Source organism: Electrona antarctica (genome assembly GCF_951216825.1).
Source record: "Electrona antarctica genome assembly, chromosome: 13".
Taxonomy (NCBI): domain Eukaryota; kingdom Metazoa; phylum Chordata; class Actinopteri; order Myctophiformes; family Myctophidae; genus Electrona; species Electrona antarctica.
Window position 1 is genome coordinate 28,293,786 of NC_136794.1, and position 27,191 is coordinate 28,320,976.

The window sequence follows — 27,191 nt, forward strand, 5'->3', positions numbered from 1 at the left end:
CCCTTTTTTATTTTATTTTTTTTAAATAATTTGGGGACCCCCTAAAATAATTTGGCGACCCCCCGAGGGGTCGCGACCCACGGGTTGAGAACCCCTGTTCTAAGGTATTAAGATACTCTACCATAGAGATTGGACAAAATTACATTTTATTCATAAATAAAATTACATAGTGCCGCTTTAAGACAGAAGGAGAAAGACAGATAGAGTTGGGGCCAATGCCATACATACAATACTAGTAGCAGAGGCGAAAGAGGAAAGCACTTCTCGGCCATCATAAGGATACAGAATGTTTTTGAAAATGAGGAGTACTGTGGTCTCAGTAAAGGCAGAATGGTGATGTTCTAGAAACCCAACGAGAAAGGAATGTCCAGTATTGTCTATTGTTGAAGAAGAGGTCCAATAATACACAGGAGAGAGTTCAGAGTCTGTCCTTTACCTATAAAATAACGTGAGAAGGAAGGCAGAGTGGTCAGTTACAGTAGCATTTCAGTGATTTTGGCTTAACGATACCGTTTATCGGTGTGAAAGGCATGCAGGCATGCAATTTCAATCTGTGTGTTTATGAGCTACTAAGTACTAATACATATACAGGTATGTGCCGCCACCTGGTGGTAGACTGAAAAATGTACCTCCATCTTTTGAAAAAGTGTGATAAAACAGAACAATTTACAATTTAGGCATTTAGCAGACGCTCTTAATCCAGAGCGATTTACATTAAGCAAGAACAAAAAAGCATGGCAATACATCACATACATACAAAGTAGTTATCATGAAACATGCGTAAGCTAAGAACGTAACAGTGGAATATCTATATAATGTAACTAAACTATACATATAAACTATACATATATACTATACTATGCTATGCATATGTACTATGACGTGCTATGACTACATACAATGCAATTCTAGTGCTGTCTACATAACATGCTATAAGTCTGTATCGAATGCTATCTAAGTCTACAAAAAGTGCTATCTAAGGGGGTAGGGTAAGTGCTACGGGCCATGATGGAGTCTGAAAAGGTGGGTTTTCAGACTACGGCGGAAGATTGGGAGTGGGAGAACGCTCATAAGAATCATGGCAGGCATGATCTGAAGTTAATTAATATAACATGAATGAGAGCCAGCAGCTTCCATTAAGACCCACAGAGACATATTTGACATAAACTAGATTTTCTTTTACAAAACTGAATGGATATGCTGCTTAGCTGAGGGCATACACATGCACACACGGACACAATCCCCCGAGCACGCACGCACGCACGCACGCACGCACGCACGCACGCACGCACGCACGCACGCACGCACGCACGCACACACACACACACACAGGCCATTCCCAGGGTCTGGGGTCTTCTAAGGACCGATTAGATGCTGGAGTTCTTTGAAACTAAATCAATTAATGTGCATACTCTGACTGGGAACATTAATCTTCACAAGGGCCAATGGACATAGAGTGCACCAACATCAATTAGAGCCAATCTGATTAATTCATTTTCAAAGTGCCAGACAAAAGAAGAATAGGCTGACCATGGACATGCGCTCTAAAATGCAATTTGCCTTTGAATTGAGCATTCAGCACAACACATTGTCTTAAAAGAGGAAATAAGGAACTTCTGCAAAGACTTCAAAACAGAGCTCTGTGGGAAAACAACTTGAAGAAGAAATAGCGCACATTCAGATTCGAGTTTCTAGGTGGCCAAATCCTACTTGTCACAATGTTTTTGCAAATCCCCAGACAAAGCCTTGACGTGACCCGTTGTCATGGCTACCACTGTTCCCACTGTCCAGAAGAATGGCATTGCACTCGACAGCAAGATTATTTTACAGTGTTTAATTTAGTCGGGGACAATGTGTTCTCTTGAGCAGTGGTCTCCCACTCAAGGGTCCTTAAGGGGGTTTCCGGGGTGGGGTGGGGTGGGGGTGCGGTGTCCCCAAAGGAAGTTTAATAACTTTAACCCTATTGTAGATCGGCTATTCGAAAATAGCCGATCTATAAGCTGCCAACGCGTTGCATCGCAACACGTCGGGAACTTTGTACTAGTAGAAAACAACTGACTCACTGGCACAAAATCTTTTCAGATGTTGGTCTGCAGCCAAATACAAATTCATTTGGGGATCCTTTGACATGAAAAACGTTGAGAACCACTGCTCTTGAGACTCTGGGGAGATGCGGATGGCCTGGAAAGTCACAACGTGACACATTGTGAACGTCTATTTTATCTATTCATGTTACAACAAACGTATATAGGGCTTAATTAGTTAGATGAAGGTTAAGTAATTAAAAAATATATTTGAATAAAACAAATGTAATCTCAATGTAACTCACAGGCAACACACAACACAACTGCATGTGTTTAGTACAGCGCTGGGACCTACTTGCTCTGGTGCTGGGGGTGCTGAGGCTGGGGGTTGGAGTGGGTCTGCTGAGGGTGGTGGCGGGGCTGTGACGGTTGGGGTTGGCGGGGGGTGTGGTGGTGACGGGGGCTGACGGGGGCTGGGCACCGCTGGACACCGGCCCGGATGGAATGTCCCATTGATGAAGACGAGGAGGGGTGCTGAGGTTGGTGCTGATGACCGGCGCGGATGGGCTTGGCTAGAAAACAAACAGGAATCATTCTATATCACACATTAATCGCTTGAATGAATCCTAGCAAAGTAGCATCCATATTCTGAGGGGGAGATTCACCGAAAATAGCCAATCTACAGTATTAGGTCATTTATAAGTGTCATGAACTGTACTGTCATGAACTATGATCTGTGTACTTTTATTATGTAGTGATGCCCTAGTGTTTCCTGTTCTGCCTAGTGGTGTTTGCCTGTCTTGTCTCACCTCCCTGCGATTACTAGTTTTCTCCACCTGTGTCCTGTTAGTCTCCCAGCCAATCCCAGTGTTGATTGTTAGTTCTGTTCACCTGTGTATTCATGCATTGTGAATTTGTGATCCCTGTGTCTACTTAAACCCTCAGTTCCTTATGTTCCCTGCTTGAGTATAGATGTTGTTTATGGTGTTATGTTCCAGTCCTGTTCCTGTGTGTTTCCAGTGAATAAATCTCTCCCCCTGCCTGTTCTGCATTTGGGTCCCACTTGAGTCGCACCGTGACAATAAGTAGTTAATTACAATGCAGAGGTACTGAAGTTGTATTGTATTAATATATTATAACCTAGGACAGTTCAATTATTGGAAAGGTCCTTTCAGACGGGCAGCGACTGACTCCATTAGTAATTCATTTTCAATGAGAGACATGCGTGTATTTTGGACGCGTGGAGAAATTGAGGGGCGACAACGCAAACGTATTTTTGTGGGCGCGGTCAAAATATCGGTTTTCAACGCCTCCTGCTGGCCATTTGAAATGGCCGCAGGGAGCCAGCAATATCCCCTAGGCGCTATTCTATTACTGTCAATACAGCCCAATACAACGAGTAGAGGCGCAAAAACCTTTTCGAGCAGCCATCTACATGTCTCAGGTTTCACCACAAGCAGTAACATGGCTGGCACGATGCAATCAGAAATCACTGTTTACATCTGAACACCAGGCGGTTTGGACTAAAACAACAACAAGTATTTTTCGGAGAAAACAAGCAACAAAGAAACGACAATGAGTGGATCCTTATGGGAGGCACGCATATTGCACGCGCATTGTTCCTCACGATGGGAAGAACGTGGGCGCTGTCTAGCAGCCTGGGCAGCACAGAAGGTTAGTGTTGAGCTTCGGCTGCATGGTACTAATATAACCCTTACTACACGCCATCTGACGGGTTTGGCGACCTCCGGGGTTAAAGGGGAATTTCTAAAATCATAATTCATAAAACACAGTGGGAAAAAGACCAGAACATGTTGGCCCATTTCACTAAAGACAACATGACAACTGTTGGGCTGGCTTGAGTGTTGGTTGACTTGATGTGACAATGGTCCTTTTCCCACAAAAGGAGCCATGAGATGGTTTAACAGTGACCTCATGTGGAGATCACAGGAAACATACAACAACAACCCACCGGAGACAAAAGACATGAATCCTGCCATATGAGATAAGACAGAGCTGGCAAGGGTAGAGAAATATAGTTACTCTAGACAATAACTAATACATGTATATACTCAACAGAATAACTCAGTATTTATTGATACTACTAAACAGAATGAGCCATTCTTTGCTTAAAGTTGATCAAATGCAATTGTGTACAAAACTACAGTAATAAAATAGATGCTTGCTGAAAATGCATAAGAACAGATTGTACACATTTCTCTTTAGGTAATCTATGGTACTAATATAACCCTTACTACACGCCATCTGACGGGTTTGGCGACCTCCGGGGTTAAAGGGGAATTTCTCCCTAAACCTTTTTTTACAAAAGTAAGTTGATAATTATGTATATTCACCAAAAACAAATATTTAAAAAAAAAATAAAGATATAGGGGAGCTGGGGCTGGGGCTGGAGATGAAGCTGGGTTTGGGGGGGTCTAACGCTAGAACTCCTATTCAATCGAGCAACACTCCATGCATTGTTGACACTGCACTCTTCCTGGTCTACGTGAGCTGGTGTTAGACCCCCCCCAGCCCCAGCTTCTGCTCCAGCTGCAGCTTCAGCTCCCCTATATCTTTATTCTTTTTTATATATTTTTTGGTCAATATACATACTTATCAACTTACTTTTGTAAAAAAAGGTTTAGGGAGAAATTCCCCTTTAAATCTTAACCTGTCATCTGACGGGTTGCGAGGCGATCTAGCGTCCATCGTGTTAACATGCTTCAATAAAAAATGCATGCAATCTAACAATATTGTAATTAATTATAATAACACACTCTTTACCATTAAGGTGACATTATACCCGCCATCAAACATACTGTATTCATGTTCTGCAATACGTTACCTATCTGTGCTCTCCTGGACATGTTCTTGGAGCGCACGGCCTCCTTGATGCGGTCCACCTCCTGCTGGTAGCGCTTGCGGTCCCTCATGGCGCCCTCCTTGGCGTTCCTCAGGGTAGTTTCCAGGGCCTTCACCCGCTCCGCCGTGGCCCGCAGGCGCTTCTCCAGCTTGGGCAGCTCACAGCGCAGGTCTGCGTTGTCCCGCACCAGCTGTAGAACAACAGAGCCGCAAACGTTTCAGCTTGAGAGCCAAAACATACATTTGGTGTCTACCCGGAAAACCCAGACAAAATACAAAAATACATCATGAATCAACCACTTAACGCAGTAGTTTAACCCCAAAAAAATGTTTTGACCGGCGAAGTCAACTCAAAGAGAGTGTGTGTTTGTGTGTGTGTGCACGTATCCCTAACTGACCTGTTTGTGGACCTTGGTAAGTTGCTCCAAGTTGTTTTCCAAGAAGATGATCCTCTGTTTCTGAGCCTGGCTTCCTCCAGCCTCATCACTGTCATTCTCTGCACTCTGAAAGGTCAGAGGTCACAGGATATAAAATCATAATTCATAAAACACAGTGGGAAAAAGACCAGAACATGTTGGCCCATTTCACTACAGACAACATGACAACTGTTGGGCTGGCTTGAGTGTTGGCTGACTTGATGTGACAATGGTCCTTTTCCCACAAAAGGAGCCATGAGATGGTTTAACAGTGACCTCATGTGGAGATCACAGGAAACACACAACAACAACCCACCGGAGACAAAAGACATGAATCCTGCCATATGAGATAAGACAGAGCTGGCAAGGGTAGAGAAATATAGTTACTCTAGACAATAACTAATACATGTATATACTCAACAGAATAACTCAGTATTTATTGATACTACTAAACAGAATGAGCCATTCTTTGCTTAAAGTTGATCAAATGCAATTGTGTACAAAACTACAGTAATAAAATAGATGCTTGCTGAAAATGCTTTGATTGTACACATTTCTCTTTAGGTAATCTATGTCAGTGGTTCTCAAAGTTTAACAACTTCAAGCCTACAGTACAAAGTGTTAAAGTGTTTTTCAAACCACTTTAACAATATTTTATACTCTTTGGCTATTAAAAAATAGCAGATATAACAAGTTCATAGCGCGTCACTTTGTTCCGTGCTATGAGCTTGAATATTTCATATTTTTGAAAAATCGTGAAAGTTTGTAACTCAACATTTTAATTCATTGCTTCTTTTGGAGATGGGTTTCCACAGCCAAATACATCTTTTGGGGGTCCTTGACATGACAAAGCTTGAGAACCAGTGGCCTATGTAAGCAGATGTACATGAGCTGTTCTCTAGTGTCCTTACGTTCTTCACCCGCAGATGCAGATCTTGGATGAAGACCTTGCGGAGGTTCAGTAGAGTCTGGAGCTCCTTAGCCTGAAGGGATGGAAGGACATGGACCTGACTCATCATCATGTCAGAAACCTCTCTTCTAACTTTTTGTGTTTTTTCCTAAATTAACGCCCTACTTGATCATACCACATGCAGCGTCACACAAAAGTATCAAAAGTAGCAGATCCGCAAGCTCGATCTGTGTTCACAAGAGTCAGATAGAGTAGATGTTGACCCTGAAATAATAATAAAATCAAAGGCAGAGTGTATGGTATTAAACTACGAAACGTACCACGGTCTCCTCCAAACCCTTCAGGTCTTCCTTGGCCTGTTCTCGTTTGTCGTTCATGAACCTGGTAGGTCAAAGGTCAGAAGAAACTTTAGCTTTGCTTATAGAACATTTATACTCTGCTACTGCTGTGCCTTCAATTTAAACCAGTGATTCTCAACCTGTGGGCCGGGGGCCGCCTCTTTTTCTCTCAGGCGATGCAGAGATAATGGTGGGCAGAGTAACAATTTACAATTTAGGCATTTAGCAGACGTTGAACACGGCGTAATACATTAAATGCATAGAGATAGTAATCCAAGATCTTAGGTAAACCAAGAACAATCCAAATCATCAGTCTAAAATAAATAGTATAACATAAATAAATACAAATCTGTAGGCCTACACAAAACTAAACTATACAGACTATGGGATGTCAGGTCAACAAATGCACCTGTAAAAACCATTGAATGTCAGGTCAACAAATGCACCCGGTATCTCTCTACAAAACATGCTATCTCAATTACATTTGAACCTTAAGACTGCCTGGACGTCAAGGCTAGGGCAAAGTGCTTACACCAGTCTCTGCAGTTTCAGGTCTTTCTCCTGTTCCTCAGCCTTCAGCTTGTCATAGTCTGACTGCAGCATGCTCTGCTGCAGCTGGAGAGCCTGGTTCAGACTGGCACAGACAGAGACAGCAACACGTTAAGGTCATGTTATGTATGGTTCATTTATGTTCCTGTCACATCAACACGTTAAGGTCATGTATGTTCCCGTCACATGTTCACATATCAGCCCCTCTCGGTCTGGGCTCATCGTGCTCACTCTTTGAGTTCGTCCAGCAGCCTCTGCTTCTGCTCGATCTCGTCTCTCAGGCGGGACAGCTGTCTCTGGTGCACCTCTCTGTGGTTCTCCATCTGCTCCTCCAGGGTCTTCTACAGGCATGAACACACGCACGCACGCACGCACACACGCACGCACGCACGCACGCACGCACGCACGCACGCACGCACGCACGCACGCACGCACGCACGCACGCACGCACGCACACACACACACACACACACACCCCCCAGATTGAGGTTTTTAATCCCGGATTGTTAGGATACTTATGGAAGATGCTTCTGCACATATTGCTAGTTTGTTGTACCTTCATCTCCACAGCGTCCTGCAGTCTGATCATAGTCTCCTTCTCCTTGTCCATCACTGTCACCTCCTGCATCTTCCCTGAAGACGCCAAGAAGAAAGACTGACTGACTTACTGACTGATTGATTGATCGATCAGATTGATTGATTGAATACAACATTTCAACAGCACGAGGTACAGTAAGACATTAATTCAAGCTAAAAGGGATAACACAAAAAAGTCCTGGGGACCCGTTTTCATTGTAGTCCTACGGTAGATAAATCAACAAAACAAAACAAACAAAATAACACATCAACAAATACAAAACACTACAGAGGGAATCAGTGGCTTCCCTTCACTGACCCTGAGCCTGCCGTTTGGCCATCTCCTCCATTAGAGCATCGTGGCTCTCCTCCAGCTGTCTCTTCTTCTGCTCTACGTTCTGCATGTAGTCCGTCAGGGACTTGATCTTTGACTGGTGCTGCGGATCATACAATGAGACACAACAATTAGGCAGGAGGAGGGGTTCATTTTGGTTTTGTGTATGTCTGTGTACACATACTGTATGTACTGTACACATTATCCTTTTTGTTTTGTTATGATGCAGGACTCGACATTACTTGAGCTATTGTTGTTGTCTATATCGCCCAGCGTCGCACCCGTAATATTTTATGATTTTGTCACGGACAGACAGACACGCGACACGCATAAATATGAAACCATGGCATTCGTCAGTGAAAAAAGGTAGTCGACGAACATATTTCGTCAGTTTTCATCTACGAAATCAACACTGAGTTCTAACCTGGGACATGAGGAGCTGACAGGAGGACATAGTTCTAACCTGGGACATGAGGAGTTAACAGGAGGACATCGTTCTAACCTGGGACATGAGGAGCTGACAGGAGGACATAGTTCTAACCTGGGACATGAGGAGCTGACAGGAGGACATAGTTCTAACCTGGGACATGAGAAGCTGACAGGAGGACATAGTTCTAACCTGGGACATGAGGAGTTAACAGGAGGACATAGTTCTAACCTGGGACATGAGGAGCTGACAGGAGGACATAGTTCTAACCTGGGACATGAGGAGCTGACAGGAGGACAGTTCTAACCTGGGACATGAGGAGCTGACAGGAGGACATAGTTCTAACCTGGGACATGAGGAGCTGACAGGAGGACAGTTCTAACCTGGGACATGAGGAGCTGACAGGAGGACAGTTCTAACCTGGGACATGAGGAGCTAACAGGAGGACATAGTTCTAACCTGGGACATGAGGAGCTGACAGGAGGACATAGATCTAACCTGGGACATGAGGAGCTGACAGGAGGACAGTTCTAACCTGGGACATGAGGAGCTAACAGGAGGACAGTTCTAACCTGGGACATGAGGAGCTGACAGGAGGACAGTTCTAACCTGGGACATGAGGAGCTGACAGGAGGACATAGTTCTAACCTGGGACATGAGGAGCTGACAGAAGGACAGTTCTAACCTGGGACATGAGGAGCTGACAGGAGGACATAGTTCTAACCTGGGACATGAGGAGCTGACAGGAGGACATAGTTCTGACCTGGGACATGAGGAGCTGACAGGAGGACATAGTTCTAACCTGGGACATGAGGAGCTGACAGGAGGACATAGTTCTGACCTGGGACATGAGGAGCTGACAGGAGGACAGCTCCCTCTCGTTGGCCTGCATCTTGCGGCTGGTGTCCTGCAGAGTGCTCTCCAGCTGCTTGCTGCGGGTCACCAGGGACTTGACCTCTGACTTCATCTTGCTGATGTAGAGACGAGTCATGGTGAACTCCTCCTCCATCACGCTGCTGCTCTCCGCCATCTGAGGAGGGACCGCCGCGCACATACGTGCACACACACACGTGCACACACACACACACACACACACACACACACACACACACACACACACACACACACACACACACACACACACACACACACACACACACACACACACACACACACACACACACACACTGGGTTAGTCAGGGGCCGTATCCATCCGTCCGTCTTTCCGTGTGTGTGTATGTGTGTGCATGAAATGCATAATCCTCATTGCCAATCCATCTGTAACGTTAAAGGTTACTTTAGTAACCACGGTTGTATATATAAATTGAACGAAATACCTTTCGTTTATGGGTAGGTTTCCTTCAAAACCTAGCTGCAGAACATTATTTTATGTACTCCCAGGACAGAAAATTCTAGAATTTTCGCTGTCCTGGGCTCTAAGGGTGACGTAGGAAGCCACGCCTATCCCGTATAGATACCTGCGTGGCTACGTCAGCCCTCATTCGGAACTTTTCTTCTGCTTTAGAGAACAGAAGGGCGTTCCACGAAAGGTATTTCGTTCAATTTATATATACAACCGTGGTTACTAAAGTAACCTTTAACGTTGTATTATATAGAAATTTCACGAAATACCTTTCGTTTATGGGACTTTATGAACTCCCGTGACCTGAACTTCCAGTGGGTCCCAGGTAAACCTTTTGGGAGGGGCTCGGACCCTTTTGGGTCCAGAACCTAGTCCTTGTGGAGAGCAGGAGGCAGCGCTATGCTGCCCTGATGCCTTACTGAGCAGCGGCCCCCAAGACCGCGTGCGCTAGCGAAGGCGCTGCCACATCTAGGTTATAGTATGTGGCGAAAGTCGAGGGTGTAGACCAGCTTGCTGCTGTGCAGACTTCCTGAATGGAGACACCCTTGTAGAGTGCCCAGGAAGCTGCCACACCTCTTGTGGAGTGGGCCCTCAGGGCTTGAGGGGAATCCACGCCTTGGCTAGTGTAGGCCAGACGGATGGCTTCCACTATCCAGTTAGAGATAGTGACCTTCGTGACGGGCTTTCCTTTGGTCCTGGCACCCCAGGACACAAAGAGTTGGCTTCCTTGTCTGAAGGGAGCCAGTCTATCCGCGTATATGCGTAAAGCTCTGACTGGGCAGAGGCAATTAAGCCTGCTGTCTTCGTCAGAGGAGAACGGCGGGGGATGGAAAGCCTGTAGGTTCACTGGCACACACACTGAGAGAGCATTTTTGGGAATGAAGGCGGGGTTTGCCTTTAGGGTGACCTTGGTCGACCCCTCATCGAACCTCATGCAGTCTGGAGAGATCGAGAGCGCATGTAGGTCGCTGACCCTTTTTGCTGTCGTGAGTGCGATCAGGAGAGCCACCTTCAGGGTTAGGAGCTTGAGGCTCACGGTTTGTAGTGGTTCAAAGGGTGCTGTAGCCAGCGCCTTTAGAACCAGGGACAAATCCCACGAGGGAACGAGGGATCTGCATGTCCTATGTTCCCTGCGTACACCCTTCATGAATTGTTTTACCAGCGGGTGCTTCCACACCGTCTGGTTATCAAAGCCTGGGTGGCAGGCAGAGATTGCCGCCAAATGGACCTTGACTGAGGAGAGGCCTAGGCCGTTGTCTAGGAGCTCCTGCAGGAATGACAGGACGTCGATCACTGAGGCCTGGTAGGGGACTGTTTGGTCTGGTCTTCGTGAGCACCAATGCTCGAAGACGCGCCAGGCTGTGTCGTAACGGTCCCTTGTTGACTGGGCTCTGCCTTTCTGAATCGTTTCGATTACGTTCGGAGGTAGACCCACGGCAGTCAACATCACCCTTTGACGGGCCAGACCCATAGGTCTAGGTCCTGGGGGTGAGGGTGGAAGATCTCCCCCCTCGCTTGAGAGAGGAGATCCGCTCGAAGGGGAATTCTCCACGGCTGGTCGTAGAGGAGAGGGGTTATTTCCGACCTCCAGACCCCCCACGACGGGGCTATTAGGAGCACCTTCAGACCCTGAGTCCTCACTCTGTCCAGAGTGGGGCTGATGAGGGATAGCGGGGGAAAGGCGTAGAGAAGGGTTTTGGGCCATTGGTGTGACAGAGCGTCTAGCCCCAACGTTGATGGTCCCCTGATTGCGAAGAAGAGGGGACACTTCGTGTTCTCCTCTGTGGCAAAGAGATCCACCTTGGATTTCCCAAACCTGCTCCAGACCTGGGCCACTGCATGAGGGTGTAGTGACCAGTCTGAGTAGCGGAGAGGTCCTCTGGACAGCAGGTCTGCCCCTGTGTTCAGAAGACCTGGGACGTGACACGCTACTATTGAGAGGACGCGTGTGTTGCACCACAGGATCAGTTTCTGAGCCAGTTGATGAAGACGAGGGGACCTGAGTCCACCTTGTCTGTTGATGTAGCACATGGCCGTGGTGTTGTCTGTCCTGACTAGGACATGGCAACCCAGGATGCGCTGCTCGAAGTGTTTCAGGGCGAGGAAGACTGCCATGAGCTCTAAGTAATTTATGTGAAGGGCACGTAGTGGCCCCAACCATAAACCTCTGGCTGTGAGTCCTTCCATCGTGGCTCCCCAGCCTGTCATGCTGGCGTCTGTAGTGATGACTTTCCTGATCAGAGGCTTTCCCATGGGGACGCCCTCTGAGAGGGTTTTTCTGTCTGACCACCATTGAAGGGCTAGTATGCATTGTGATGTTACTGTTACCTTCTGGTGCCGACGGTGCATTGGTACATGTAGAGAGCCTATCCATCGTTGGAAAGGTCTCATATGTAGCCTTGCTAGGCGGATTAAATAGACCGCAGAGGCCATTAACCCCGCCATCCGGAGGCATGCATGAAAAGGAATCGAGCGTCCCCTTTTGAATGACGCCACGCACTGCAGTGTTGCGTCTATTCTCTCTTGGCTCAGGCGGGCCGTGTAAGAGATTGAGTTCAGTGTTATGCCTATAAAGTCTATTGACTGTGTTGGCATAAGCATGCTCTTCTCGTGGTTTATTATAAACCCAAGCGAGTCGAGGTGGCTGAGCACACGATGTGTGTGCGACAGTGCTTCTCGTGGAGAGTCTGCAAGTAGGATCCAGTCGTCTACGTATGTAGCGAGACGGATCCCTTGCTGTCGGAGCGGAGCGATAGCTGCCGCGGTGCACTTTATGAAGACTCTGGGACTCAGTGACATTCCGAAGGGAAGGACTGTGTACTCGTACACTTTTCCTCTGAACCCGAAGCGCAGAAATTTTCTGTGCGGCGGGTAAATCGGAATGTGGAAATATGCGTCTTGCAGGTCTATTGACGTAAACCAGTCCCCTTCGCGAATTAGGCGTAGGAGGACTGGTGGAGTAAGCATTTTGAATCGCAGCTTTTTTAAGTGACGATTCAATGCCCTCAGGTCTAGAATGGGACGGAGTCCGCCCCCCTTTTTCTTTACCAAGAAATAGCGGGAGTAAAAACCGTTCATTGATTGGTCGAGGGCCACCTCTGTGATGGCGCCTTTCTGCATTAATGAATTGATTTCCTCTTGCAGAATGGCGGCCTTTTGCCCGCTCGCTTCTGAGAAAATAATTTTCCTGGAAGTGGGCGGTTTCGAGGCGAACTGTAGCCTGTATCCTGTCTGAATTGTACGGATTATCCACGGGGAAGCCCCGGATATCCGCCATTGTGACAGATGACGTGACAAAGGGTTCCCTGTGCTTGTCAGCGTGGTGCATGGCCTGCCTAGGGGAAGACTTACTTTGTGTGAAATGTCTCCCTCTAGTGAATTTTTTCGGTATTGAGTTTGGAAAAAATTGGCGTGGAGTTTTTGGCCTGTGACAGCTAAAGCTGTCACAGTGTGGGTTATCTTTCCCACTGGGCCTATGCCCTTCAGAGTTGGTTTTATTGTTTTTTGTGTTTTTTGTTTTTTTGTTTTCTTTATTGAACAACGTGGAAAAACATACACATGTGAATTGCACATAACAATTTTCGGGGTCTGTACAACGGTGCTCACAGCACTGTGTACAGGCCCCCTTAAGCGCTTCAGCGCAGGCTCTGAGGTGAGATCTGTGATCCCCACCTCTGGCCTTGAACTCTGAGTGTGGTGGGGAAGATGACCCGGCCCGGGCAGGTCATTTGCGCTTCCCCTGGCCTCGGCCTCTGGGAGCGCTCCTGGCCTTGTAGGGCGGCGGAGAGGTGCGGCGGTCTGCTCTGCCTCGGCCTGCAGGCTGTCGCTGTCTATCTCCGCTCCGGTCCTGGGACCTGGGTTTGTCATCGGTCTTGGCCTTCCAGGGTGCCTTCTTAGCCTTGGGGCGGCCTACCGGGGCGGCCTGGTTGGCCAGCGGTTCGAGCGCCTTCATCGTCTTGGTGGAGGACTCGAGCTGTTGGATGGTCTCTGACATCTTGGCCAGAGCGTCCTTAAACATACTGTCTGGGTGGATATTTCCAGCCACAAACTCTTTCTTTGTCTCCAGGGAGATGGCGCTGGTCTGATCGACCCAACGCCATCTCTCCTGGAGGATGGAACATGCCATTGCCTTGGCGTTGTGGAGAGTGGAGTCCCTCTGGAGGGTGGCCATCTCGTGATTCAGGCGGCGTAACTCGGCCAGGTCTTCTGGCAGTTCCGCTAGCTGGACTTTAATGGACTTCTGTCCCATCTCAATGAGGAGGCTCTTCATGGAACCCTGGAGAAGTGCTCCTGCATTGAGGGCCTTCGCCACGAATGACATGTGTGCATACTGCCACTTGTTCAGTTTTGAGGCTTCCCTCACGCTGCTGGACAGGAGCTGCGGTTCCTTTACGTGGTGATCCACTCTAGGAGCTGCAGGGTTGGCCAGGTAGGCCGCTATAGCCTTGTCCATAGCTGGCATGAAGTCTATGGCGAGGGTTTGTTTATCTGGTATGTCGTTGGGCCCCTTGGCGCTGGCCTTGGGAAAATCCACCTTCAGGAGGGGTTCGTCCCAGGCGTGCATCATGGCCTCCTCGAAGCCCTGTGCCATAGGGAGCTTCTGTCTTCTAGGTGCAGGGGGGGGGGCGGACTCATCAGTCCTGCCTTCCCATGGTAGTACCTTGACAGTTGACTTAGGCCATGTGTGGTTACAACGTGCACTAGCCTTCCTGTATATCTCGTAAATATTGGAGTCATCCATGGGGGGTACAGGAGGCGGGGGGACAGGAGCCCTGGCTTGCTGGTGCTCCTGTATGTCCATGGCATCCAGGTCGTCGAAGGGGCGACGAGTGGTGCTGACGTAGTCCCCGGGGGAGAGGTCATCATGGCCATCTCGCTCGTCCGCGTAGGCCTCGTCCAGGACGTGGTAGTCCTGGAGTTGCTCCTGGAAGGAAGGGAGCTCGTCATCACGAAGCTCCCCTTCCTCCCTGGTAGTCCAATGCTCCCCACCGGGAGACATTGCGCGGTCTGGGGAAGGGTCCAGGCGGTCCACCATATAGCTGGGTGCAACGGCAGGCTGTCTGCGTCTAGCTGTATGTCTGGGCGGGCACTCAATGGTGGCCTGCACGACGTGTTGTCGAGCACGTGGAGCTGGGGAAGAGCGGCGCGGTGCGAAGGTATCCCTTGGCCTCGCGCCATGAGCCTCGTAATCAGTGGCCTCGTGAGCCCTGGTTGCAGAGGCTGAAGTAGCGTACCTGTCTCGGCTAGCGCCGGCAGGTGCTGCTCTTGAAGAAGAGGCTCCGGTTGGGGCTCTGTTGCCCGAGTAGTCGAGCCTCTGTCTCGGGGTAGCTCGTTGTCCCTCTCCGGTGGTGACGCGGGGCCAAAGCCCCTTTGGCGGGACTTGTATGCGAGCTCGTCGCGGGGGAGGAGTGGGGCTCCTCTCTCGGAGTCCGTGGGCGGCAAAGTTGTCATAATACCTTTGGACACGTCCGAGCCTGTTGTTTAGGACGTCGTCGTCCATTTTCTCACAATGGAGGCAAACGGGACCGATTTCCTCCATGGACTCACGGGTGTGGGTGAGGCCGAGACAATACATGCACTCGTCATGCCCGTCTTTGCCCGACATCGTGTTCCCGCATCCCCAGGTGGAGCACGTCTTTTGTTTGGGGCCTTCTTGACAGTCGGCGGGCACCGGCTGTCCTCGATGGCGTCTTTCCCCGGGCTGGGTCTCCCTCGTCAGCGACATGGTTGCTTGTAGAGAGAGGAGTCCGAGTGCTTAACAGCCACAGGTTTATCTTCCTCGTGGCGTGTAATAGTAGACCACAGGCGTATCTGCCTAGTAGCGCTAAGCTAACTATGGATAGCTTTAAGCTAACAAACGCTAGCTTTAGCGAGAGAGAAAAAGAGGCGCGAGCTGTTTTTTCGACAAGCTAGCGTAGCAACAAGTTGCCTAGAACTCACTTGTGTCGAAGTTCGGCTTTTTTTCTCGAGAAGTATCCTTCTGTTTGCTTCGAGAGTGTGCCAGAGATCTCACGGTCCTAAAGAATTAATCTCTCGGCCGAGTTTGCGAGATATATTACCCTGCACACACTGGAATGTTAAAGTTCGTTCTCGCAGCTTAGCAGAAGAAAAGTTGAATGAGGGCTGACGTAGCCACGCAGGTATCTATACGGGATAGGCGTGGCTTCCTACGTCACCCTTAGAGCCCAGGACAGCGAAAATTCTAGAATTTTCTGTCCTGGGAGTACATAAAATAATGTTCTGCAGCTAGGTTTTGAAGGAAACCTACCCATAAACGAAAGGTATTTCGTGAAATTTCTATATAATACAACTCTGTGGATCCATTAAATAATAAATAATACCAAAATAAATAAATGAATGGCCTACTTCATCATACAAGAGTGTCATACAAGATTTGTGAAAATAGCAGATCTACAAGCTTACAGTAGGGTGGTAGAGTAAATGGTGCATTTATATAGCGCCTTTATCCAAGGCGCTTTACATAGATTGTGCATTACATTCACCCATTCACACACACATTCATACACCGATGGCAGCGGAAACCATGCAAGGCACCAACTAGCACATCGGGAGCAATTAGGGGTTCAGTGTTTTGCTCAAGGACACTTCGACAGTAACTCTGGGGGAGCCCGGGTTCGAACTGGCAACCTTACGGTTACCATCCAGGCACTCTACCCCTGAGCCACTGCCGCCCGTAGAGTAGGGAGGGTATATAAGTGATGGTGCTTACATTAGGGTGGTAGAGTACAGGGTATATAAGTGATGGTGCTTACATTAGGGTGGTAGAGTACAGGGTATATAAGTGATGGTGCTTACATTAGGGTGGTAGAGTACAGGGTATATAAGTGATGGTGCTTACAGTGGGGTAGTACAGTAGGTATAGTGTAAGTGATGGTGCTTACAGTAGGGTAGTACCGTAGGTATAGTGTAAGTGATGGTGCTTACAGTAGGGTAGTACAGTAGGTATAGTGTAAGTGATGGTGCTTACAGTGGGGTAGTACAGTAGGTATAGTGTAAGTGATGGTGCTTACAGTAGGGTAGTACCGTAGGTATAGTGTAAGTGATGGTGCTTACAGTAGGGTAGTACAGTAGGTATAGTGTAAGTGATGGTGCTTACAGTAGGGTGGTAGAGTACAGGGTATATAAGTGATGGGGCTTACAGTAGGGTAGTACAGTAGGTATAGTGTAAGTGATGGTGCTTACAGTAGGGTAGTACAGTAGGTATAGTGTAAGTGATGGTGCTTACAGTAGGGTAGTACAGTAGGTATAGTGTAAGTGATGGTGCTTACAGTAGGGTAGTACCGTAGGTATAGTGTAAGTGATGGTGCTTACAGTAGGGTAGTACCGTAGGTATAGTGTAAGTGATGGTGCTTACAGTAGGGTAGTACCGTAGGTATAGTGTAAGTGATGGTGCTTACAGTAGGGTAGTACCGTAGGTATAGTGTAAGTGATGGTGCTTACAGTAGGGTAGTACAGTAGGTATAGTGTAAGTGATGGTGCTTACAGTAGGGTAGTACAGTAGGTATAGTGTAAGGGATGGTGCTTACAGTAGGGTAGTACAGTAGGTATAGTGTAAGTGATGGGGCTTACAGTAGGGTAGTACAGTAGGTATAGTGTAAGTGATGGTGCTTACAGTAGGGTAGTACAGTAGGTATAGTGTAAGTGATGGTGCTTACAGTAGGGTAGTACAGTAGGTATAGTGTAAGTGATGGTGCTTACAGTAGGGTAGTACAGTAGGTATAGTGTAAGTGATGGTGCTTACAGTAGGGTAGTACAGTAGGTATAGTGTAAGTGATGGTGCTTACAGTAGGGTAGTACAGTAGGTATAGTGTAAGTGATGGTGCTTACAGTAGGGTAGTACAGTAGGTATAGTGTAAGTGATGGTGCTTACAGTAGGGTGGTAGACTAGGGAGGGTATATAAGTGATGGTGCTTACAGTAGGGTAGTACAGTAGGTATAGTGTAAGTGATGGTGCTTACAGTAGGGTAGTACAGTAGGTATAGTGTAAGTGATGGTGCTTACAGTAGGGTAGTACAGTAGGTATAGTGTAAGTGATGGTGCTTACAGTAGGGTAGTACAGTAGGTATAGTGTAAGTGATGGTGCTTACAGTAGGGTAGTACAGTAGGTATAGTGTAAGTGATGGTGCTTACAGTAGGGTAGTACAGTAGGTATAGTGTAAGTGATGGTGCTTACAGTAGGGTAGTACAGTAGGTATAGTGTAAGTGATGGTGCTTACAGTAGGGTAGTACAGTAGGTATAGTGTAAGTGATGGTGCTTACAGTAGGGTAGTACAGTAGGTATAGTGTAAGTGATGGTGCTTACAGTAGGGTAGTACAGTAGGTATAGTGTAAGTGATGGTGCTTACAGTAGGGTAGTACAGTAGGTATAGTGTAAGTGATGGTGCTTACAGTAGGGTAGTACAGTAGGTATAGTGTAAGTGATGGTGCTTACAGTAGGGTAGTACAGTAGGTATAGTGTAAGTGATGGTGCTTACAGTAGGGTAGTACAGTAGGTATAGTGTAAGTGATGGTGCTTACAGTAGGGTAGTACAGTAGGTATAGTGTAAGTGATGGTGCTTACAGTAGGGTAGTACAGTAGGTATAGTGTAAGTGATGGTGCTTACAGTAGGGTAGTACAGTAGGTATAGTGTAAGTGATGGTGCTTACAGTAGGGTGGTAGACTAGGGAGGGTATATAAGTGATGGTGCTTACAGTAGGGTAGTACAGTAGGTATAGTGTAAGTGATGGTGCTTACAGTAGGGTGGTAGACTAGGGAGGGTATATAAGTGATGGTGCTTACAGTAGGGTAGTACAGTAGGTATAGTGTAAGTGATGGTGCTTACAGTAGGGTAGTACAGTAGGTATAGTGTAAGTGATGGTGCTTACAGTGGGGTAGTACAGTAGGCATAGTGTAAGTGATGGTGCTTACAGTAGGGTAGTACAGTAGGTATAGTGTAAGTGATGGTGCTTACAGTAGGGTAGTACAGTAGGTATAGTGTAAGTGATGGTGCTTACAGTAGGGTAGTACAGTAGGTATAGTGTAAGTGATGGTGCTTACAGTAGGGTAGTACAGTAGGTATAGTGTAAGTGATGGTGCTTACAGTAGGGTGGTAGAGTACAGGGTATATAAGTGATGGGGCTTACAGTAGGGTAGTACAGTAGGTATAGTGTAAGTGATGGTGCTTACAGTAGGGTAGTACAGTAGGTATAGTGTAAGTGATGGTGCTTACAGTAGGGTAGTACAGTAGGTATAGTGTAAGTGATGGTGCTTACAGTAGGGTAGTACAGTAGGTATAGTGTAAGTGATGGTGCTTACAGTAGGGTAGTACAGTAGGTATAGTGTAAGTGATGGTGCTTACAGTAGGGTAGTACAGTAGGTATAGTGTAAGGGATGGTGCTTACAGCTTTCAGGTCGCTGGTTCCCAGCACTCCTCCGATCTCACTGAGGTCCCTGAGCAGCAGGTTGAGGATCTCTGCTGCTCTCTTCCTGTGGTGACTGCTAAGCTCCTGGAGACTAGACAGCTCCCTCTGCACCCCCTCCAGAGTGCTCTGGAACGCACACGCGCGCACACACACACACACACACACACACACACACACACACACACACACACACACACACACACACACACACACACACACACACACACACACACACACATGAACACCAGGGTTTCCTCTAGGCAATTTTTGGGCCAGCCACGATGACCGGCAAGATTACATTTTGTCTGGCCACAGAACAAATTAATCGTCACATGCGTGTTTCGTGTTTGTAGATCAGTGCATGTGTCGCTTGCCAAAAATAACTGAAGAAAAGTCTGTCAGGAGGGCGGATGAGTGCAACCGCTTGTGCAAATTATGCGCAAATTCATGTTAGGAATTTAGTTTGGTGGGACAGCAGAGTGCAGTTACAACATTAGGACAAGTGCAAAACAGGACAAGACAGTGCAAAAACAACATAGTACAATGAATAATGAATAAATATAAAGTGCAGAGAGTTCAAGTGTTCAGGTCAGTCAGAGCACAAGTCAAGACCATATGACTCTGAGTGGGGGTGGAGGAGGATAGAAGGGGCTCAGGGGGGGACACCAGCAGCATTGAGGAGCAGGATAGCCGTGGGGGAAACGCTGTTTGAAAAAGCAAAGTTCTTTGTTTACCCAGGGTAAGTGGACTAAGCTCGAGATGCTTGTTTACAGCCACGCCCTGCTCATAGAACATTTCATGGTTGTGGTTCAATGCCTTGCTCAAGGCACAGCGGTGGTAATTTGAACGTGCCGGTCCGGGGATTCGAACTGGCGACCGTTCGGCCACCGCAGCGGGCCTTCACAGTCTTTAGGGAACGCAACCTCCTGCCTGAGGGAAGCGGGCAAAAAGACTGTGGCCTGGGTGTGCAGGGTCAGCCATGATCTTCCTGGCCCTCCTCAAAGCCCTACTCCTAAACAGGACCTCAAGCAGGGGCAAAGGGCAGCCAATCAATATTTGACCAGCAGAGGGCGGTATATAATATCTCACCGTCTTGGTGTTGAGCTCGTCGTTGAGCTGCTCGTTGTGGCGGTTCCTGTTCTCCACCTCCTGGCTCTTGTGGTCGTAGTTGACGGCCAGCTCCTCCAGCGCCTGCAGCACCTCCTTCACCTCCTCCTTGGAGGAGCCGTTCTCCCGCTGGAGGCGAGACAGCTCCTCCTGGAGGCGCTCGTAGTCCCTGCGGCTGGAGGCCAGCATCTGGAGGGCAAGCACACATCAATCACAGGTTTAACCCATTTAGGACTGAAATCAATTCTACAAATGTCTTCTAGATCCTGACAGTTTTCTATGTCAGTGGTGCTCAACCTTTTTCATGTCAAGGACCCCCAGAATTATCTATATTTGGCTGCGGACCCCAATCTGAAAACATGTTGTTCCAGGGACCTCCCCCAGAAGCAAAGATTTGAGTTAAAAACGTTTGCTCTGAAAGAATATATATTCAAAGATTTACGATTTTCACGATTCTTCAAAAATAGCAGATCTACAAGCTTGTCTTATAGCAGTAATAGGGAGCAGGTTTTATAATTGTCGAATCGCAAACTTTTTAGATAATCACAATTATTTGTGCATACATGTAATCGTCATAATCGATTCCAGGTTGAAAAACATTTTCAGAAAATAGTGGAAGTAGCAACTAGCAATTACATTTACATTACATTTTCTTTTTTGATTGTGCAATTTTTTATTACGAAGCCTAAAAGGCTCGAAACACAATAGAAACGTTAATCACAAATTATTAATGGTCAACTTAAATGTTGTAATGGTGACAGGCCTAATGAGCAGCAGAACAAAACACTACTCTGTTGAAGCCTCATCCAAATGAGCACTTGACTCTGAGGGACTAAAGTGATAGAACAGCGACTGTCTCCGACTCCGTTCACCCTCGTTCAAAACGTTGTTCAAACCACTCCACAACGCTCACGGCTCCATAATAGCAGCGTTACCATGGAAATGCAGCTCTCATTGAAATGGCATCCCTACTGCTGTAAGTAGAGTCCATTAGTGAAGCAATGCATCATTCTGTGTAGTGCATGGAATACAGTAGAGTAGAGTAGGGGGCCAGGGCTATTGTCATACTGTTATACCACCAACATGGAGTACAGTAGAGTAGAGTAGGGGGCCAGGGCTATTGTCATACTGTTATACCACCAACATGGAGTACAGTAGAGTAGAGTAGGGGGCCAGGGCTATTGTCATACTGTTATACCACCAAAATACTATGTAATATACAGTACAGTAGAGTAGAGTAGGGGGCCAGAGCTATTGTCATACCACCAAAATACTATGTAATATACAGTACAGTAGAGTAGAGTAGGAGGCCAGGGCTATTGTCATACTGTTATACCACCAACATGGAGTACAGTAGAGTAGAGTAGGGGGCCAGGGCTATTGTCATACTGTTATACCACCAACATGGAGTACAGTAGAGTAGAGTAGGGGGCCAGGGCTATTGTCAGACTGTTATACCACCAACATGGAGTACAGTAGAGTAGAGTAGGGGGCCAGGGCTATTGTCATACTGTTATACCACCAAAATACTATGTAATATACAGTACAGTAGAGTAGAGTAGGGGGCCAGAGCTATTGTCATACCACCAAAATACTATGTAATATACAGTACAGTAGAGTAGAGTAGGGGGCCAGAGCTATTGTCATACTGTTATACCACCAACATGGAGTACAGTAGAGTAGAGTAGGGGGCCAGAGCTATTGTCATACTGTTATACCACCAACATGGAGTACAGTAGAGTAGAGTAGGGGGCCAGGGCTATTGTCATACTGTTATACCACCAACATGGAGTACAGTAGAGTAGAGTAGGGGGCCAGGGCTATTGTCATACTGTTATACCACCAAAATACTATGTAATATACAGTACAGTAGAGTAGAGTAGGGGGCCAGAGCTATTGTCATACCACCAAAATACTATGTAATATACAGTACAGTAGAGTAGAGTAGGGGGCCAGAGCTATTGTCATACTGTTATACCACCAACATGGAGTACAGTAGAGTAGAGTAGGGGGCCAGAGCTATTGTCATACTGTTATACCACCAACATGGAGTACAGTAGAGTAGAGTAGGGGGCCAGGGCTATTGTCATACTGTTATACCACCAACATGGAGTACAGTAGAGTAGAGTAGGGGGCCAGGGCTATTGTCATACTGTTATACCACCAACATGGAGTACAGTAGAGTAGAGTAGGGGGCCAGGGCTATTGTCATACTGTTATACCACCAACATGGAGTACAGTAGAGTAGAGTAGGGGGCAGGGCTATTGTCATACTGTTATACCACCAACATGGAGTACAGTAGAGTAGAGTAGGGGGCCAGGGCTATTGTCATACTGTTATACCACCAACATGGAGTACAGTAGAGTAGAGTAGGGGGCCAGGGCTATTGTCATACTGTTATACCACCAACATGGAGTACAGTAGAGTAGAGTAGGGGGCCAGGGCTATTGTCATACTGTTATACCACCAACATGGAGTACAGTAGAGTAGAGTAGGGGGCAGGGCTATTGTCATACTGTTATACCACCAACATGGAGTACAGTAGAGTAGAGTAGGGGGCAGGGCTATTGTCATACTGTTATACCACCAACATACTATGTAATATCATCGCTGTCGGGCAGAAACCTCTTATCTTCATATTTCAACTTCTGGTGTTTTTCTTTTTTTCGCAAATCCATGCCCTACTTGATCGCGCTACAGCGTCACACAAAAATAGCAAAAGCAGACAATCAGAATTTGAATCCTGTGGCAGAATTTGAATCCTGTGTGGCAGTTTTGGACACCCAGAGACGTTAGCTAAAAATCACACCCGTGTGAAATGAGGGGCGCTCTTGTCATCGTACATCAATTTATGTTAGCGGACATTTGACATTGCTACATAAGGTATGGGTGGTCCCTTATTGACCAAGCGCTCCCACCAACATGTGATTGTTTAGCCGATTTGGTCGTTTATATATGACGTAAGTTTTCCCTTCAAAGTCAATGGCGTTTAATGTTTTGATGTTTAATTTACATCATATTTAGCGGAATTCTGACGTAATTTCTCCGTTCATTGTCAATGGCAAATCTTGACGTGTGGGACAAAAGCTGTTTTTATTTAAGGTGGACAGTAATTGGTGGACAGTAATTAAGTACTTGAGTACTGCACCCATTAGACCTAAGGCCGATTTTGAAATGGCCTTCTAAAACCTAAGGCAGTTTTATGAAAGACAACCTGAAACCCGAGGTTTTTCTGAGAAACTTCACAGAATTTAATCTGAAAAGGACCTACAAGGAGCCGTGCACGCATTCCCGGCTTCAGAGATAAAGTAAGGCTCTCTCGGCAGCCGGTCTAAATGTGTTTTTAAGTACATTTTACGAGTATTCATATTATTATTATTATTATTATAGTATTCTCATGTGACTTTTACCAACATTTCTAATAGAATTATTTTACTTTTGACTTGAAAGATATATCAGAAAATATATCAGCAATTAACTAGCCTCAAGCCCTATTTTTGTTTTTTTCCAATAGTGAAAACAGCAAGCTCACAGATCGTCTATTTTCACTATTCTGAAAATGTCCGAATATTCTTTTTACATTTTTGGGTTAATGTTCTACATTTCAAACTGCACTTTCAAAAGTCATATTTTGTACATTTGAATACTTGAGTATTTCCTTGAATATATATACTTTGTCGACCACTGAACAAATATAGCAGTACTTTACCTGTATGTCCGTTCTATTTTATTCTCTTATGGACATGCGCCTGTAGTCAAATGCAAATGCTGTACTCTGCCACTAGATGGCGCCCAGCACTAACATAACTGAGGTCACATATAGATTGAAGCATCTCACTGTGCAGTTCAAAGTCATAATTATGCTGGGTCATTTCAATATGTCTTTGTGAAGGTATAGCCCGCACAACTCCAAACGGTCTCAAACTGTCTTTGTGCCTATGGCATTTATAGTGCTTTTGTTGTTTATTTTCTTTGGTACATCATAGTTTTTTCTTCTGTATGACACCTGCCTATTAATGTTTTATTAGTAATAGATGTGTATATTCCACACTGATGTAATTAATTATATCCAACAATTAATGTAAAAAATTTCGAGAATGCTACTTCTCTAGCTTGTCTGATTTTTAAGTCCTTGTGTATCACCTTTGAATTATTTTGTGAATTATTTTGTGAAATAAACAAACAAACAACAAACAATAAATATATAAATCCTTGTGGACCTTTTGAGCGATAAAGGCAGTTGTGCTTATATCAGACAGGTGTGATCACAAATGTGTGATCATATCAGACAGGTGTGATGACATCAGACAGGTGTGATCATATCAGACAGGTGTGATGACATCAGACAGGTGTGATGACACATCAGACAGGTGTGATGACATCAGACAGGTGTGATCATATCAGACAGGTGTGATGACATCAGACAGGTGTGATCATATCAGACAGGTGTGATGACATCAGACAGGTGTGATGACACATCAGACAGGTGTGATGACATCAGACAGGTGTGATGACATCAGACAGGTGTGATGACATCAGACAGGTGTGATGACATCAAACAGGTGTGATGACATCAGAAAGGTGTGATGACATCAGACAGGTGTGATCATATCAGACAGGTGTGATGACATCAAACAGGTGTGATGACATCAGAAAGGTGTGATGACATCAGACAGGTGTGATGACATCAGACAGGTGAGCTCACCTCGTCCTGGTCAATGGTCTGCTCTCTGAACTTCTCCGCCATCTGGCTGTGTTGGTTGATCTCATCATCCTGGGAACACAAGGAGAGACACCATGACTCAGCAAGGTCTGCATATCTGACTTACACGAAATAGATCCATGAGTCATGATGGGCCCAGGTGGCAAGGATCCGCTTTTGAACATGAAGCCAATTTGGAAGTAATTCAAACGCTGCAGTTCTCATTAATGCCCTAGAGAGATAGGGTGGCGCTATTTCCCCTCCTGCTGGTTGCAGTAGAATTTGTCTCGCATACCCAGAACACTATTCCACAATCTCAGAATGCTATATGCATATGTTTACATATTACCGGAAGCATTCGAAAATTGTGGGAGGCAACAGTCTGGCCATGGACTACGTACAGAAGAATTAACACAAATTTGGCCAAACTTGACACACTTTTTTTTCTTTTCTTTTCTTTTTCTTTTTTACCGTAGTAAACATTTTCATAAATACTTTATTATGTTTTCAATTAGTAGTTTAAAGTCTTCTTTCAGCAAAGCAGGATCAGTATCTACTGAGGGTATTGCTGGTGGCATCCAAAAAAGCCTTAACAAAAAAGTGGCTTACAAATGTTATACCAAATATAAATGAATGGATTGATTTAATCTATAGTATATTTATTATGGAGAGAATTACATTCAGCTTTAGAGGTCAAGTTGAAGTCTTCACAGATAACTGGTTTAGATGGATTACTCATGTTTCTACCTTAAGACCTGATTTTGTATAAATTCAGTTAAACCTGTTTAACCTGTATATGCACCTGTTTGAGGTACTTATGTATTATGATCATCAATAGAGAAGAGAGGCAGATATCTCCCCTTGTGTGTATTGTACATATATTGTCTTGTCTTGTTTTGTTTTGTTTTCGGTTGTATGTGTCAGTTGTCAGTTGTTATTTGTCAGTTGTCATGTGTGTTCGATTCAAATTCAATAAAACGTAAATTGAAGTCTTCTTTCAATTATCATGATATGCGCTTTTGTAAATTAATATGGTCCCATTAATTTGAAAAACGTTGTCATCCATTGCTTCTAGGATATCTAACTGGTTCTTCTGAGTGAAGACCCACACCCTCACTTCCATTCCAGCCAATAGCATTTGTTTTCCGGTTGCTTTTTTGGTCTGGACATTCCAAGATGGTGGATTTGAGTTTGATAGCGAAAAGGCCTTTTCGTTGGTGAAATACTGATGATGAAATAGTGGCTTCAAAATGCGTCTGTAGAAAACCACATTTGTTTACAGTCTATGGAATATACAGGGAACACTTTCAACCATAGCACCACGAACCCTGTGTCATTCCTCTACTTAGGTAAACAGTACACCTATGTACCTACCGCCTACCGGTAATTGTGTTTTGAAGGAAGGCTGTGGGATGCAGGCCAATGTTTATGTTTACCACTAACTGAAGAGGGATTTTGGGGCCAATTAGCCCGACTAATGAAAATGATATTACCACCAATTATACACTATGTCCCACATGTATAATATCCCATATGAATAGACAGATTCTTGGCCATCTCAGTATCATTTATTTGTTATTACAGCATTAACATAAATCTCATTATAGACCTGTTATGAAATTATAATATAGAAGACCCCTGCTTACACAGGGGTATCATTTCAGAAGATTTGTACTCTCTGTATATTAATATAAAATATTACATAGGGTGCTTCAGGCTAATTCAATCGTTATGGCTGCACTTGGCAGCTCTCTTCTCTTTCTATATTCACTTGGCAGCTCCCAGCTGTGTGGATGTGTGTGATTCGGTACTTGTGCTATTGTTAGTGGTTGAAAGTAACTAAGTATACGTATTCATGTATTGTACAGTTCAGGTATTTTTACTTTATTTTTCAAATATTCTATACTTTCACTTTTACTCCACTACATATCAGAGACAAATATTGCGTGATTGCGTGACGCAACATGTGATATGCTCCACAAGAAAGTGGAGCATATCACTGCAGTTCTTAAATCCTTACACTGGCTCCGCAACATGTGATATGCTCCACAAGAAAGTGGAGCATATCACTGCAGTTCTTAAATCCTTACACTGGCTCCGCAACATGTGATATGCTCCACAAGAAAGTGGAGCATATCACTGCAGTTCTTAAATCCTTA

At 45.8% G+C, this 27,191-nt stretch overlaps 1 protein-coding gene across 1 annotated transcript in view; it reads right to left on the reverse strand.

Annotated features, from left to right (window-relative positions):
* The window catches only part of kif5c (kinesin family member 5C), a gene marked incomplete at both ends in the record, with an annotated part of 90,025 nt that overhangs the window by 35,089 nt on the left and 27,745 nt on the right, over positions 1-27,191 (reverse strand). The window contains 13 exons of the mRNA XM_079517749.1: positions 2,380-2,596; positions 4,870-5,077; positions 5,285-5,389; positions 6,214-6,285; positions 6,533-6,593; positions 7,083-7,184; positions 7,331-7,440; positions 7,656-7,732; positions 7,995-8,112; positions 9,278-9,466; positions 19,202-19,348; positions 20,312-20,518; positions 25,036-25,104. Of these exons, the coding sequence (XP_079373875.1) occupies positions 2,380-2,596; positions 4,870-5,077; positions 5,285-5,389; positions 6,214-6,285; positions 6,533-6,593; positions 7,083-7,184; positions 7,331-7,440; positions 7,656-7,732; positions 7,995-8,112; positions 9,278-9,466; positions 19,202-19,348; positions 20,312-20,518; positions 25,036-25,104 (1,682 nt within the window). The remainder of the gene's footprint in view (positions 1-2,379; positions 2,597-4,869; positions 5,078-5,284; positions 5,390-6,213; positions 6,286-6,532; positions 6,594-7,082; positions 7,185-7,330; positions 7,441-7,655; positions 7,733-7,994; positions 8,113-9,277; positions 9,467-19,201; positions 19,349-20,311; positions 20,519-25,035; positions 25,105-27,191) is intronic.